The sequence below is a fragment of the Ictalurus furcatus genome, chromosome 2, assembly GCF_023375685.1.
Source record: "Ictalurus furcatus strain D&B chromosome 2, Billie_1.0, whole genome shotgun sequence".
Taxonomy (NCBI): domain Eukaryota; kingdom Metazoa; phylum Chordata; class Actinopteri; order Siluriformes; family Ictaluridae; genus Ictalurus; species Ictalurus furcatus.
In genome coordinates this window covers 22,495,685-22,508,219 of record NC_071256.1, presented here as the reverse complement: position 1 = coordinate 22,508,219, position 12,535 = coordinate 22,495,685, and the positions used below count along the sequence as shown (strand labels likewise).

The following is a 12,535-nucleotide window of genomic DNA, read 5'->3' as shown; positions in this document are numbered from 1 at the left end:
ATTTACCCGTCAGATGCAAAGCGCTTTAGTTTAATGGTGTTCATTAGGGATGCCCCGATAAGGAGTTGTACGACCGAAACCGATCCAGATACCAGTCTTTTTTTTGTTTAAGCTTTAATCAGGAGGTCTGTCATAAACAGTTAAATGTAAGCTCTTTATGGACAGTGCACAGTGGAGCCCTGAGTTTATCTGCAAAGTTTTTTCCTGTTCGGCGTGATGACGTTTAATGTCCCTGACAACCTCTGTAGTGCCATTTAGCAACGTGTTAGTGTCATAATTTCCGAAGCGGAGCTAGCAGCTTGAGCGCTAAAATGCTAATACCCTCTCTGGCATGGAGTTCACCAGAGCTTCACAGGTTGCGACTGGAGTCCTCTTCCACTCCTCCATGATAACATCATGGAGCCGGTGGCTGTTAGAGACCTTGTGTTCCTCCACCTTCGGTTTGAGGATGCCCCACAGATGCTCAATAGGGTTTAGGTCTGGAGACATGCTTGGCCAGCCCATCACCTTCACCCTCAGCTTCTTTAGCAAGGCAGTGGTCATCTTGGAGGTGTGTTTGGGGTCATTATCATGCTGGAATACATGCTGGGATCATGCTCTGCTTCAGTATGTAACAGTACATGTTGTCATTCATGGTTCCCTTAATGAACTGTAGCTCCCCAGTGCCGGCAGCACTCATGCAGCCCCAGACCATGACACTCCCACCACCATGCTTGACTGTAGGCAAGACACACTTGTCTTTGTACTCCTCACCTGGTTGCCGCCACACACGCTTGACACCATCTGAACCAAATAAGTTTATCTTGGTCTCATCAGACCACAGGACATGGTTCCAGTAATCCATGTCCTTAGTCTGCTTGTCTTCAGCAAACTGTTTGCGGGCTTTCTTGTGCATCATCTTTAGAAGAGGCTTCGTTCTGGGACGACAGCCATGCAGAACAATTTGATGCGGTGTGCGGCGTATGGTCTGAGCACTGACAGGCTGACTGCCCCCCCCCCCCCCCCCCCTTCAACCTCTGCAGCAATGCTGGCAGCACTCATACGTCTATTTCCCAAAGACAACCTCTGGATATGACGCTGAGCACGTGCAGTCAACTTCTTTGGTCAACCATGGCATGGCCTGTTCAGAGTGGAACCTGTCCTGTTAAACCGCTGTATGGTCTTGGCCACCGTGCTGCAGCTCAGTGTCAGGGTCTTGGCAATCTTCTTATAGCCTAGGCCATCTTTATGTAGAGCAACAATTCTTTTTTCAGATCCTCAGAGAGTTGATGAGATGCTATGTTGAACTTCCAGTGACCAGTATGAGGGAGTGTGAGAGCGATGACACCAAATTTAACACACCTGCTCCCCATTCACACCTGAGACCTTGTAACACTAACAAGTCACATGACACTGGGGAGGGAAAATGGCTAATTGGGTCCAATTTGGACATTTTCACTTAGGGGTGTACTCACTTTTGTTGCCAGCGATTTAGACATTAATGGCTGTGTGTTGAGTTATTTTGAGGGAATGGCAAATTTACACTGTTATACAAGCTATACACTCACTACTTTACATTGTAGCAAAGTGTCATTTCTTCAGTGTTGTCACATGAAAAGATATAATCAAATATTTACAAAAATGTGAGGGGTGTATTCACTTTTGTGAGATATTGTGTGTGTATATATATATGTATATTTGTATGTGTGTATATATATATATATATATGTGTGTGTGTGTGTGTATGCATATGTATAGTGTTGTATAGTGTGTGTCTGTGTTGTTTTCTGGATGGCATCAAAATACTGTATTTTCACCAGAAGTAAGATGATTGAAGAATCAGGGCACCAGAAGCCAGGTTATAATAAAAGATATTTTTTATTGTGTGCACAAAGACAACCTGGGTGTTCTGTAGTATAAGCTAAAATTAGATAATGCCCAAGGCTAAGATAAGAGAAAAACATGGTCAAGGACAGAACATCATAACCCAAGGAACAGAAATGTGTAAATCCTGAGTGAATAAAGACAGTTATAGAAATCACATTAAATTGACTATCTTTAAATTAATAAATAAAGGATCCATTAACAAATAATCATAGAAAAAATAGAAAATATGTGGGATTTTACCAAAATGTAATTAATTCTGTATTAATTCTATCAAACACTAAATGTTATATTGATAAGATGTTACATTGGCAATAGCATCAGTTATAAGAAAGGACCACCCCAACAATGAATTCCTGTATATATTATTTTATAATATAAGCTCAGTGGAGAGTAAAAGCTCACTCACAAAGTACAGCAAAATAAAACTATTGTATGTACATTTCTCACAAGAAAGTGAAATAAATCATCCTGATTTTATATTTTAGACATTTTTGTTTTTCAGGATGGAGTGCCAAAACTGCAATCATATTGCTGTGGAGGGGACGGCAAAGTTCTGCAGTCAGTGTGGGACTCCACTGACAACACAACTCTCAGAGAAAACCCAAAGTAGGTTATATAAATACACATGTTCCTCATTAACAAATAGTTGAAATGAAATCGTGTGTTTTTTGGAAAGGAATTAGCTAAAATGTGATCGAAGTGCTGTAGTTAAATCTGGTCAGTCACTTGATCCTTATCAGGCTTTCTTTATCACTTTATCAGGCATTTTATCTAACAAAAAACCAGATGAGTCTACACAGTCTGCAGTCATTCCACAGGCAACTGATTCAGAAATGAAGACAGAAATGAACCCAGACTCGGTCTTGGACAATCGTCTAACAGCCGGGTCTCCTAAAAGGCCAAATGACAACAGCCCGAATGTCAAAAAAAAGGTACTTGGGCATTTTCCACATGGGGTTTCCTTGCATTATTTTTCAAACTCATGGTCTTATGTATTTGATATTAGAACGGATATATCCCAAGCAATCAGCTGTCTTTATCAAAACGTTCCCATAAAATGCAATCTTATCATATTTTATTTACTCTGATCCCTCCAGAAAAAAAAGAAGAAGAAGAAAAGGAGAGTGTCAGAGAAAGACAGGGGTCCTTTGTCTTTGACCTCTGATCTCTCCGACATCTCCCTGACTGATAAAGACATTGGGAGGACACAGGAGGAAGCTGTGTCCTCTGACAGTGAGGAGTCAGTGTGTCTTATGGATGAGACTCCTGACTTGAACCTAGGCACATCTGCTCCGGCAGAAATTCAGATCAGTGTGTCTCCTGGATCATCTCTCGTCAACCCATCAGAAGAAAAAACTGATGATCCCATGACACTTGAGGGACCTGCTTTACCTGAGGCAGATGTTAACAAGAACCTGGCTTCAGGAGAACAAGGTGAGAAGGATTGTCTTGAACCAGGAGAAATACACGATCAAAAATCACAGTGTGATGAAGAACCCACTCAGCCGAACAGTGATAGCTCACTTCTAACAACATCAGGAACACTGAAGCAAGAACAAGTGGGTGATCAAAAGAAACCCAAGCACATGGTCCAGAAAGATGCATTTAAGACACAAAATAAGAAAGATGAACCTAACAACCCACAAAGCCAGGAAGATGAATCTAAGAAATCACAAAGCCAAGAAGATGAATCTAAGAAATCACAAAGCCAGAAAGATGAATCTAAGAAATCACAAAGCCAGAAAGATGAATCTAAGAAATCACAAAGCCAGAAAGATGAATCTAAGAAATCACAAAGCCAGAAAGATGAGTCTAAGAAATCACAAAGCCAGAAAGATGAGTCTAAGAAATCACAAAGCCAGAAAGATGAGTCTAAGAAATCACAAAGCCAGAAAGATGAGTCTAAGAAATCACAAAGCCAGAAAGATGAATCTAAGAAATCACAAAGCCAGAAAGATGAATCTAAGAAATCACAAAGCCAGAAAGATGACTCTCAGAAATCACAAAGCCAGAAAGATGCTTCTAACAAGACGCAAAATCAGAAAGATGCATCTAACAAAACGCAAAGCAGGAATGATACATCTGACAAGACACCACCTACTCTGGATCAGAATGCCAATGTTGATCAATCTGCAAATGCTAAGACTGGGCCATGCACACAGAAAACAAAAAGCCTAAATCAAGAAATGGTGTTTGGACCACAGCGCAAACCTGAGGTAAAGCTCTGACACGCCTTAAAATATGCTAGTGCATTTAAAGTGATGTATGGTTTAAACACATTGAGTGATAAATCAAATAGAAGCTGGTACTTTTCATGCTCAGATGAAGAGTTTAAACTCCAGTGTTGGTCCAATGTTGAATCCTCTGTTGGTCCTCTGCAGTCTGCTCATGGGAAAGGAGATGCTTTCAGTGGCCAGAGAAGTCCAGAGTTGAAGAAGAAAAACAAAAGTGAAGAGACAGATAAAAAGAAAGATGTTCCTCCGGAGAGGTATTTAGAAACTGGCTTATAGAAGGCATTTTTGTCTAGGTATAGTAGGTTACCAGCTGTATTCTTTTTGCCAGTTTACTAATTTTCTCTTCTGATAAATTGCAGAATTCCCACTTCAACTCAGCAGCTTTCCGCAAGTGAGAGACTTACCATTTACTTTCATGCTGTCTTGTCAAAGGATTTTAAGTTTGACCCAAATGAAGACCGCATATTTATAAGGGCTGGTCCGCAGATTAGTGACTGGGATACCAACCTTGTAGAACTGTCTGTGACACAGTAAGACTGATCTCTTTTCCAATGTCCAGCTTCTATGTTCATAACCTTCTTTCTTCTGTACTATGGAAATAACTAATTTATGATTTCAGGGATCTCAATGAACATGGATTTCTTGTAGAAGGGAGTCTGGTGTCTACAAAGATCAAAGCAGAAGCTGTGTCAATACCTTACAAGTATGTGGTGTATAAGGAAAAAAAGGGGAAATATGAATATGAGTATATCTACAAAATGGATTCGAAAGAAACCACAAACAGATGTCTTTTTGTTAAACGACATCTACTAAATGCAGAGGGTGAGTAGAATCTTTCATGAGCCAGCGTTTCCCTAAAGATGCCATGCTACATTACTTATTCTGGCTAGTCTACATTTAGCTAATATAACCGTGTATATCCTGACTTTTTATGAGAAATTTTATATAAACTAAATATAATGTGAGCAAGTATTACTCTAATGCATTGTACCACTACAATACAAATGAAGATTGATCAGCAAGGATTCTTTGGTGCTGATGTCAGTTGTATTTAATGCTGCAGTACTGAACTTTTGCCTCTCTATCGCCATCTCTGTTTGAAACATAAAATTGCAAGTTACTTGCGGAGTTGTTTTTTACATGGGTTGTGCTTCGGCACTGCTCCTCTGCGCGAATGAATCTGATGGTTTGAAGTATACGTATGGGTTGTCTATTAGCTCCAATACTTGACCACAGAGGTGGTTTTCTTAGAGTAGAAGTGAGTTGTTCTCTCTCATAGCTAGCAAAAAATAAGTGCAATTTACTACACTTACAATAGCAAAACAACAACATAGGAAACTCGATACCGAGCTGAATCAAGTGAACAAGTGCGCTAATGTTAGTTAGTTACCTATTGAGCCACTGAAATGTCTTACCTGTTCAACAGAAAAAATCTGTGTCAGTCTTCAATCCCTTCAGATCACGGAGGAGTTACCACTTCCCAAAAGCCATGCTAATATTCATTCAAATTTTAGCACAGGTTCCGTCGTGTTCCCTTTTTGACTGCAGGCTCTCCGCTGTTCAAGGTTTCTTGATTTTGACAACAGCCGATTCCCCAGATGTCAACAATAATTATGTTTAAAACTATCCAGATTAAAAATAGCCATCTAGATGACAAGTTTAAATAAGCAACTGTTATAAGAACAAGCTACAAACACTCCACCATCCTCAGCACACACACACGCGATATAGTAGCCAGGTCATCTTCTTTCTGTTTATGGACGTAACGTAACCGCGCAAAGACGAATGATGTCAAACTGACATTTCCGGAGAAATCCAAACCAACAGCTCAAATAAATCATTATTGTAAGCTTACCATTGCGAATCAGGGTAAGGTAAGCATACAGTTTTGAACACTTTTTTTTTTATGTACTTGATCAATAATTGATTTTTGTTCATTTTTAACCAAAAAAAAGTTTGGAACTGCACTACAATATTTAAACATTGATGATGTGTGGTTTTAATGGGTTTTTTGTAGGTTCAGCTGAGGCGAAATGTTCTTTTACAGCCAATTACTGTACATCATCTTTAAGTGGATATATTCAGTATATTCAAAAGGTGCCCATCAAAATCTGGCCAGTTTGTCTATATTTGTGATCTGATCTGTTTATGTATTGCAGGAGAATGGCATCAGTATGATGACATAATCTGTGCAGAACCATCTAAGAATTTACTTAAAAAATTGAAGGAGGTTGTATGGCCTGAACAGAGGAAAAGTGTGATCGAAGGAAGAGAGATTGCAGGAAGAGTTATGCTTGGGACAATCTTTGATTTTCTCAGAAGCTGGACTGACATCAATCTCAGAAACTTTATCACACAGCTCAAGCAGTTCCATCAGATCTACGGAAACCCCTTTGTGTTTGAAGAGAAGGAGAAAAAATGGTTAAGCTTGAATTACACTGAAAAAGATGTGAGTATTACTGATGTAATGTGGACTCTACATCTACTGGTTTATTTCCTTGCTTGAAATAATGAGTCTGCATACAATTGTTCTGCTTTTTGTTTTAAATATTAGGTAAGTAAGCTCCTAAAGAACTTTATGTTTGAACACGTCACTCCAGAACTGCAGAAAGATGGCTCATCAAAAAGAAGTGAATACATTACGGAACCTCTGAAGGCTGCTGTCATTATGCTGTACTTGTGGAAGCAGTATGACCTTAAGCTAGAATTGGGGGAACTTAATCGTCTTTGCTCAGCTCTCTGCCTGCCAGATCTGCCTAAAGATCAGTTTCTCCCCTTTTGGACCAACATCCAAGAGTCGTTTTCATGCTTGAAAAAGTGGGTGCACTTTCAGTCTTTACAGATTAAATACAATGTTTTCTAGATTACCAGATACAGTACAATATCTAGCTGTATGAAAGCTTATTGGCTCTATGTATGCATGTGTCGAAAATCATCATTTTAAATGTATTGCTATAAATATATGTTAATCTTATACTTTTATAAAAAATTGATTATTTTTTTTCTTTTTTTATAGTCGTTTATATATAGCAAATTATTAATTATTTCACATGGTAAAAATCACTGGCCATAAATCAGTGACTCTAGTTTTCTAAACCTGTACCAGACTGAAACAACTACGAAATAACCAATTCTAATTGTCTTATTTATAGCCATAAACTAATCATTAATAGTTAAGCAATAAAAGGTAACTGTTGTTACTGGTCAGAATTTTATTTTACTGTGCATCCGGAAAGTATTCACAGCGCTTCACTTTTCCCACATTTTGTTATGTTACAGCCTTATTCCAAAATGAATTAAATTCATTATTTTCCTCAAAATTCTACAAACAATACCCCATAATGACAACGTGAAAGAAGTTTGTTTGAAATCTTTGCAAATTTATTAAAAATAAAAAACTATACATGGATCAGAATTCTGGATCGGAATAAATATTTAAAAATAAATTTGTAAATAACTTTATGAATGAATAACCCTTTATTAGACCATTAACATTTAACTTTACTTTTTAACTCTCTAGTTTGCCTGACACATTGGTGGATCTGATTAACACAGTGAAGGCAGAAGGGATGGCCCGATGGATTGTTGCAATTCCATTTCTGCATCTTCTCAAGGGAACTTCAAAACCATTTGAACCGGTTTCACTCGCTGTGAATCCAAAAAATGAACAGGCATGGACTGGACTACAAGGATTGAAAATGACTTCATGTAGGCCAATAACTTCACAAGATAGAAGGTGCTTTTTCTATGACTCATTTCATAATTTTTTTGTTAAACAAAATTTAGTCACCACTCACTCACTGACATTTCTTTATATCCTTTTGATATGTGATCAATTGAACTAAATCTATTCTATATGTGTGTGTGTGTGTGTGTGTGTGTATGTGTATATATATATATTATATATATATATATATATATATATAAAAATTGGCTAATAATGAATAGCAATATACACTCACTGAGTACTTTATTAGGAACACCTGTTCACCTACTCATTCATGCAATTATCTAAACAGTCTGTCATGTGGCAGCAGTGCAATGCAAAGAATGCATGCAGATATGGTCCAGCACCTTTAGGTAATGTTCACATCAACCATCACAATGGGGATTTGATCTCAGTGGTTTTGAATGTGACATGATTTTTGGTGCCAGACGGGCTGGTTTGAGAATTTCTATAACTGCTGATCTCCTGTCATTTTCACTCAAAACTGCCTCTAGAGTTTATTCAATAGTGCTATAAAGAAATAAACATCCAGTGAGCAGCAGTTCTGTGGACACAAACGACTTATTGATAACAGAGGTCAACAGAGAATGGCCAGACTGGTTCGAGCTGATAGAAAGGCTACAGGAAATCGGATAACCACTCTGAACAATTGTGGTGAGTGGAAAAGCATCTCGGAATGTACAACACGTCGGACCTTGAGGAGGATGGGCTACAACAGCAGAAGACCATGTCAGGTTCCACTCCTGTAAGCAAAGAACAGAAAGTTGAGGTTGCAGTGGGCACAGGATCACCAAAATTGGACTGCTAAAGACTGGAAAAATGCAGCCTGGTCTGATAAATCATCTGCTGAGGCACACAGATGGTAGGGTCATAATTTGGCACCTGTAGCATGAATCCATGGACCCAACCTGCCTTGTGTCAATAGTCCAGGGTAGGGCCTCACTTTTCTCTTAAAATAGCCTCAGTTCTTCGTGGCATGGATTGCACAAGAAGTTGGAAACATTCCTTTGAGATTCTAGTCCATGTTGACATGATTACATCACGCAGTTCCTGCAGATTTTTCAGGTGCACCTTCATGCTGCGACTCTACCGTTCTACCACATCCCAAAGGTGTTCTATTGGATTCAGCTCCGGTGTCTGGGAAGGCCACTGAATAACACTGAACTCATTGTCGTGTTCATGAAACCAGTTTGAGATGACTTTTGCTTTGTGACATGGTGCATTATCATGCTGGAAGTAGCCATTAGAAGATGGTTAAATTGTGTCCATGAAAGGACTGACATCAGTAGCAATACTCAAATAGGCAGCAGCATTGGTATTAATGGCTCCAAAGTGTGCCAAGAAAACATTCCCCACACCATTATACCACCTCCACCAGCCTGGTTATAACCTACGATAATCATCTCAGAAAATATCACGGTTTCACAGTATACAATATTACACCAATTGTTGTTGTTATTATTATTATTATTATTATTATTATTATTAGTTACAATGACACTTAAAGGAATGAAAACAGAAGGGTTTTTGATTGGGGAAAAAATGCTTTATTGTAATTGAAACTTGAAACCATTTTTCTTTAAATGGAAGTATGTTTCCCTTTTAGAAAATGAATAAAATTGGTGAAATAGAACAAAAACAGGCAATATGAGTCTAAAATGTAAGTCACTTAATATTAACTTATTGTTTACATGTTAGCACAGAATGCTAAACTAACTACTAAAAGAAAAATAACATCAACTGTGTGAGCTTTTAAAATAACGTCCTATCATTACTAACATATGGTGCCAGACTGCTCCTGACACACACACACACACACACAGATCGGGGTCAGTAGCCATGTTTCCATCCACATATTTTTATGCGAATGATATCTCGAGAATGTGCATTTAAAAAAAACGTATGCGCTCAATTGAGGCAGATAAGTTTTTTTTTAAAAAAAACTATGATGGAAACACATTTACCAAATACATTCCTTGATGTGCATCAAAAAAAAGCCAAGTGACTTTTCCTCAACAAATCATGTGATTGGATAATTGTCTGATTTGATTTGATATTCAGCATATGTGACCAACTTATACAGTGCAATGGCAATGCGTTTTTTTGAGGGAACCGGGACATGGTGGGTATGATATAGTATGATTATCGTCAATTTTCATACCACGGTATACCGTGAACCCTAGCCAGTACTAGTATAATGTTCCTAATGAAGTGCTCAGTGAATGTACATGCAAATTAATGCATGCAGGTTATTTTTATTTATTTATTTTTTTAAAAAAAGAAATTGAGAACTTGCACCTGTTAGTATTAGTTGGTTACTATTAACATGGTACATATGATATACCTTTTCAGATCCATGCTGAATCTCATGAAAGCAAAGTGTCACCTTGTGGCAGTGGACACACTGCTGGCTCGATCATGGATGTTCCTGTTATCTGTTGATGAGATGGTGGAATTCAGCACTAACATCCATGTGGAGCTCTTTGACATGTTGCAACTTTTCATTCTCAAAGCTCCAGCTGAGATTTCCTACAGCAGTTCCTCAGTTAGTGTCAAACTCTAACTGTTTAAGTAAATTCACATAATAATTGAATGATGATTATGTAAAGAAGAAAACATGATGAGGCATGCTGTCACTGGCCAAAATATTTTCTATTAACTTTAACCAAGTGTATATTGGTATAGTTCTTCCTGACAAGATTAATTATATTTATTTTGTCCGAATATTTTTTTTGATAATAGATTTGTATGTTCCTCCACAGAATGTGTCAGATACGCTGACATTCATTCAAAGCCAGATTCTTGAACAAAAATACAAGTAAGTCAAGCTCAGGTGATTAACTAATGAACAGAATAATATTAATAAATAAATCGCTTTAATGAGACACATTGGAATGAGTATTGGTACTGGTAAGGTCTCATATTGACACACTAGATACTCTAGATGCTTCCATATTAAAACTGCGTCGTTACTGAAAACAGATGTGTACAACTGGAATTAAATAATAACTATTTGGGCTTTGTTGGTTTGTCTTTTATAGATGCTTCTCTGCTGACTATGGAAGGAACTGCTTAGCTGCAGCTGTGAAGCTTTTGGAGAAGATATGCAAAGGAGTGAAGTCTTCCTACAGTCATAGTTTTACAGACATTCCAGTCGCTTGTTTGAACATTGTGGTTTCAGTTTCAGACTTTTCCCAGTCTCTTCCTGAACAGGTATCAAAGCGAATCTATTGCCAATGTAGTAAGCTAAATTACATTTGAAATTTTGGCTGAAATTTTTGTAAAAATGTCACGTTATTGTTTCTACATAGAGGTACAGTTATGTTCATGTTTGCATCTCATGTGCTGCTTGTCTTTGATGTCCAGATATTCTGCTTCTGCTTAGTCACAATGATAAATAACTAATTTATTAGTGATTTATTATTTATTTATTTATTTATTATTATTTATTTTATATTTAGTTTATTATTTTCCTCCTTTGATTAACGAGTGGATTATTTTATTGGGGACCTCTTGGTGGGGTACCATTTAAACAGAAAACCAGACTTTAAAAAAATTAATTTGACTGCCAAAATCATTTTCTCTTTACATAGCCCTCATTTAGAAAGTGCAAAATATTAGGTCATTATTTCAAGAAACAGAAACTGAGACATAATTTCTTGAAACTTGAATAAATCAGTGGTTTTATTTTGTCTTCAAATGGTGGAAACAGGCTTCCACTAGGCCTGTAACGATAATTAAGTTATTGACTTATCGTATGATCTATGACCTTGATCATTTTTGCTGACCTCGATATTGCCCATTGTGTTTCCATGTGCGTATCTTTACTTAAGAATGAACGTCACCATGTCGTGTTCCGTGAGTAGAGACGGATGTCAACTATCATTTATCGCAATTATTTCTGGGACAATATGTCAGCCAACGAAAGTAGTTATCGTAACAGGCCTAGCTTCCACAAATGTTATTGTAAAATTGTGAACTTGATCTTCGTCCCCAAAGTAATTTTTAGTCTTGGTAAATCACATGTTGGTCTGAAATGTATCTATTTGCATGAACACTCTTCTGTATTTTGCACTTTTTGGTGGAAATGCCTTCAATTGTACATTGAGACAAACACTCAAAATGGGGTTTTGCTCATATGAAAGATGCAAGCATTTGTAGACTCTGTTAGTAAGTTTGTATAATTTTTTGGGTGTTTTTCTACATGCAAACTGTTAGTCAATCAGGGCTTGAATCTTTCATTATTTTTAAGTTTTTTCTATTTTATTTTTCATTTTTATTTAATTTTTTTATGAGATTCAAGAGGAAGACCGTCTAAAAGCCATAGAGAAAAGCCCAAAGAACCTTGAGCTTTTGTCAGTGGCACTGAAAACTATCAGAACTTGGATAGGACAGACCTTTACAGCAAAATTGTTGCATCACTACACTTTGAGCGCCAACCTCACATCAGAGATTGAGGTGAGAAAATAATTAATTCTACAGTTATTAGCTTTTCATTTTAAATTATAAATAACACAAATTATTATTGCTATTCTCTATTCCATCATAGATGTGGAACAACATTATCTCCATAAGCTTTGAAAGTGAGGAATTTACCAAGGAGTGGAGGGACACATTTACTCGAGATTTTGAAGGAAAATTTCAACAGGTTTGGAATGTCTGTAATGTGTGCATACTGAATCAATCCAGTAAAACAAAGTATTAATTA

At 37.4% G+C, this 12,535-nt stretch overlaps 1 protein-coding gene across 1 annotated transcript in view; it reads left to right on the top strand.

The window, feature by feature from the left end:
• rnf213a (ring finger protein 213a) overlaps positions 1–12,535 on the top strand; it is a 56,302-nt gene that overhangs the window by 6,193 nt on the left and 37,574 nt on the right. The window contains exons 2-15 of the mRNA XM_053653363.1: positions 2,369–2,472; positions 2,629–2,798; positions 2,964–4,082; positions 4,248–4,354; positions 4,460–4,630; positions 4,720–4,922; positions 6,260–6,549; positions 6,655–6,917; positions 7,621–7,836; positions 10,180–10,372; positions 10,590–10,645; positions 10,869–11,040; positions 12,124–12,285; positions 12,377–12,475. Coding sequence (XP_053509338.1) covers positions 2,370–2,472; positions 2,629–2,798; positions 2,964–4,082; positions 4,248–4,354; positions 4,460–4,630; positions 4,720–4,922; positions 6,260–6,549; positions 6,655–6,917; positions 7,621–7,836; positions 10,180–10,372; positions 10,590–10,645; positions 10,869–11,040; positions 12,124–12,285; positions 12,377–12,475 — 3,324 coding nt within the window. The 5' untranslated portion in view covers position 2,369. The remainder of the gene's footprint in view (positions 1–2,368; positions 2,473–2,628; positions 2,799–2,963; positions 4,083–4,247; positions 4,355–4,459; positions 4,631–4,719; positions 4,923–6,259; positions 6,550–6,654; positions 6,918–7,620; positions 7,837–10,179; positions 10,373–10,589; positions 10,646–10,868; positions 11,041–12,123; positions 12,286–12,376; positions 12,476–12,535) is intronic.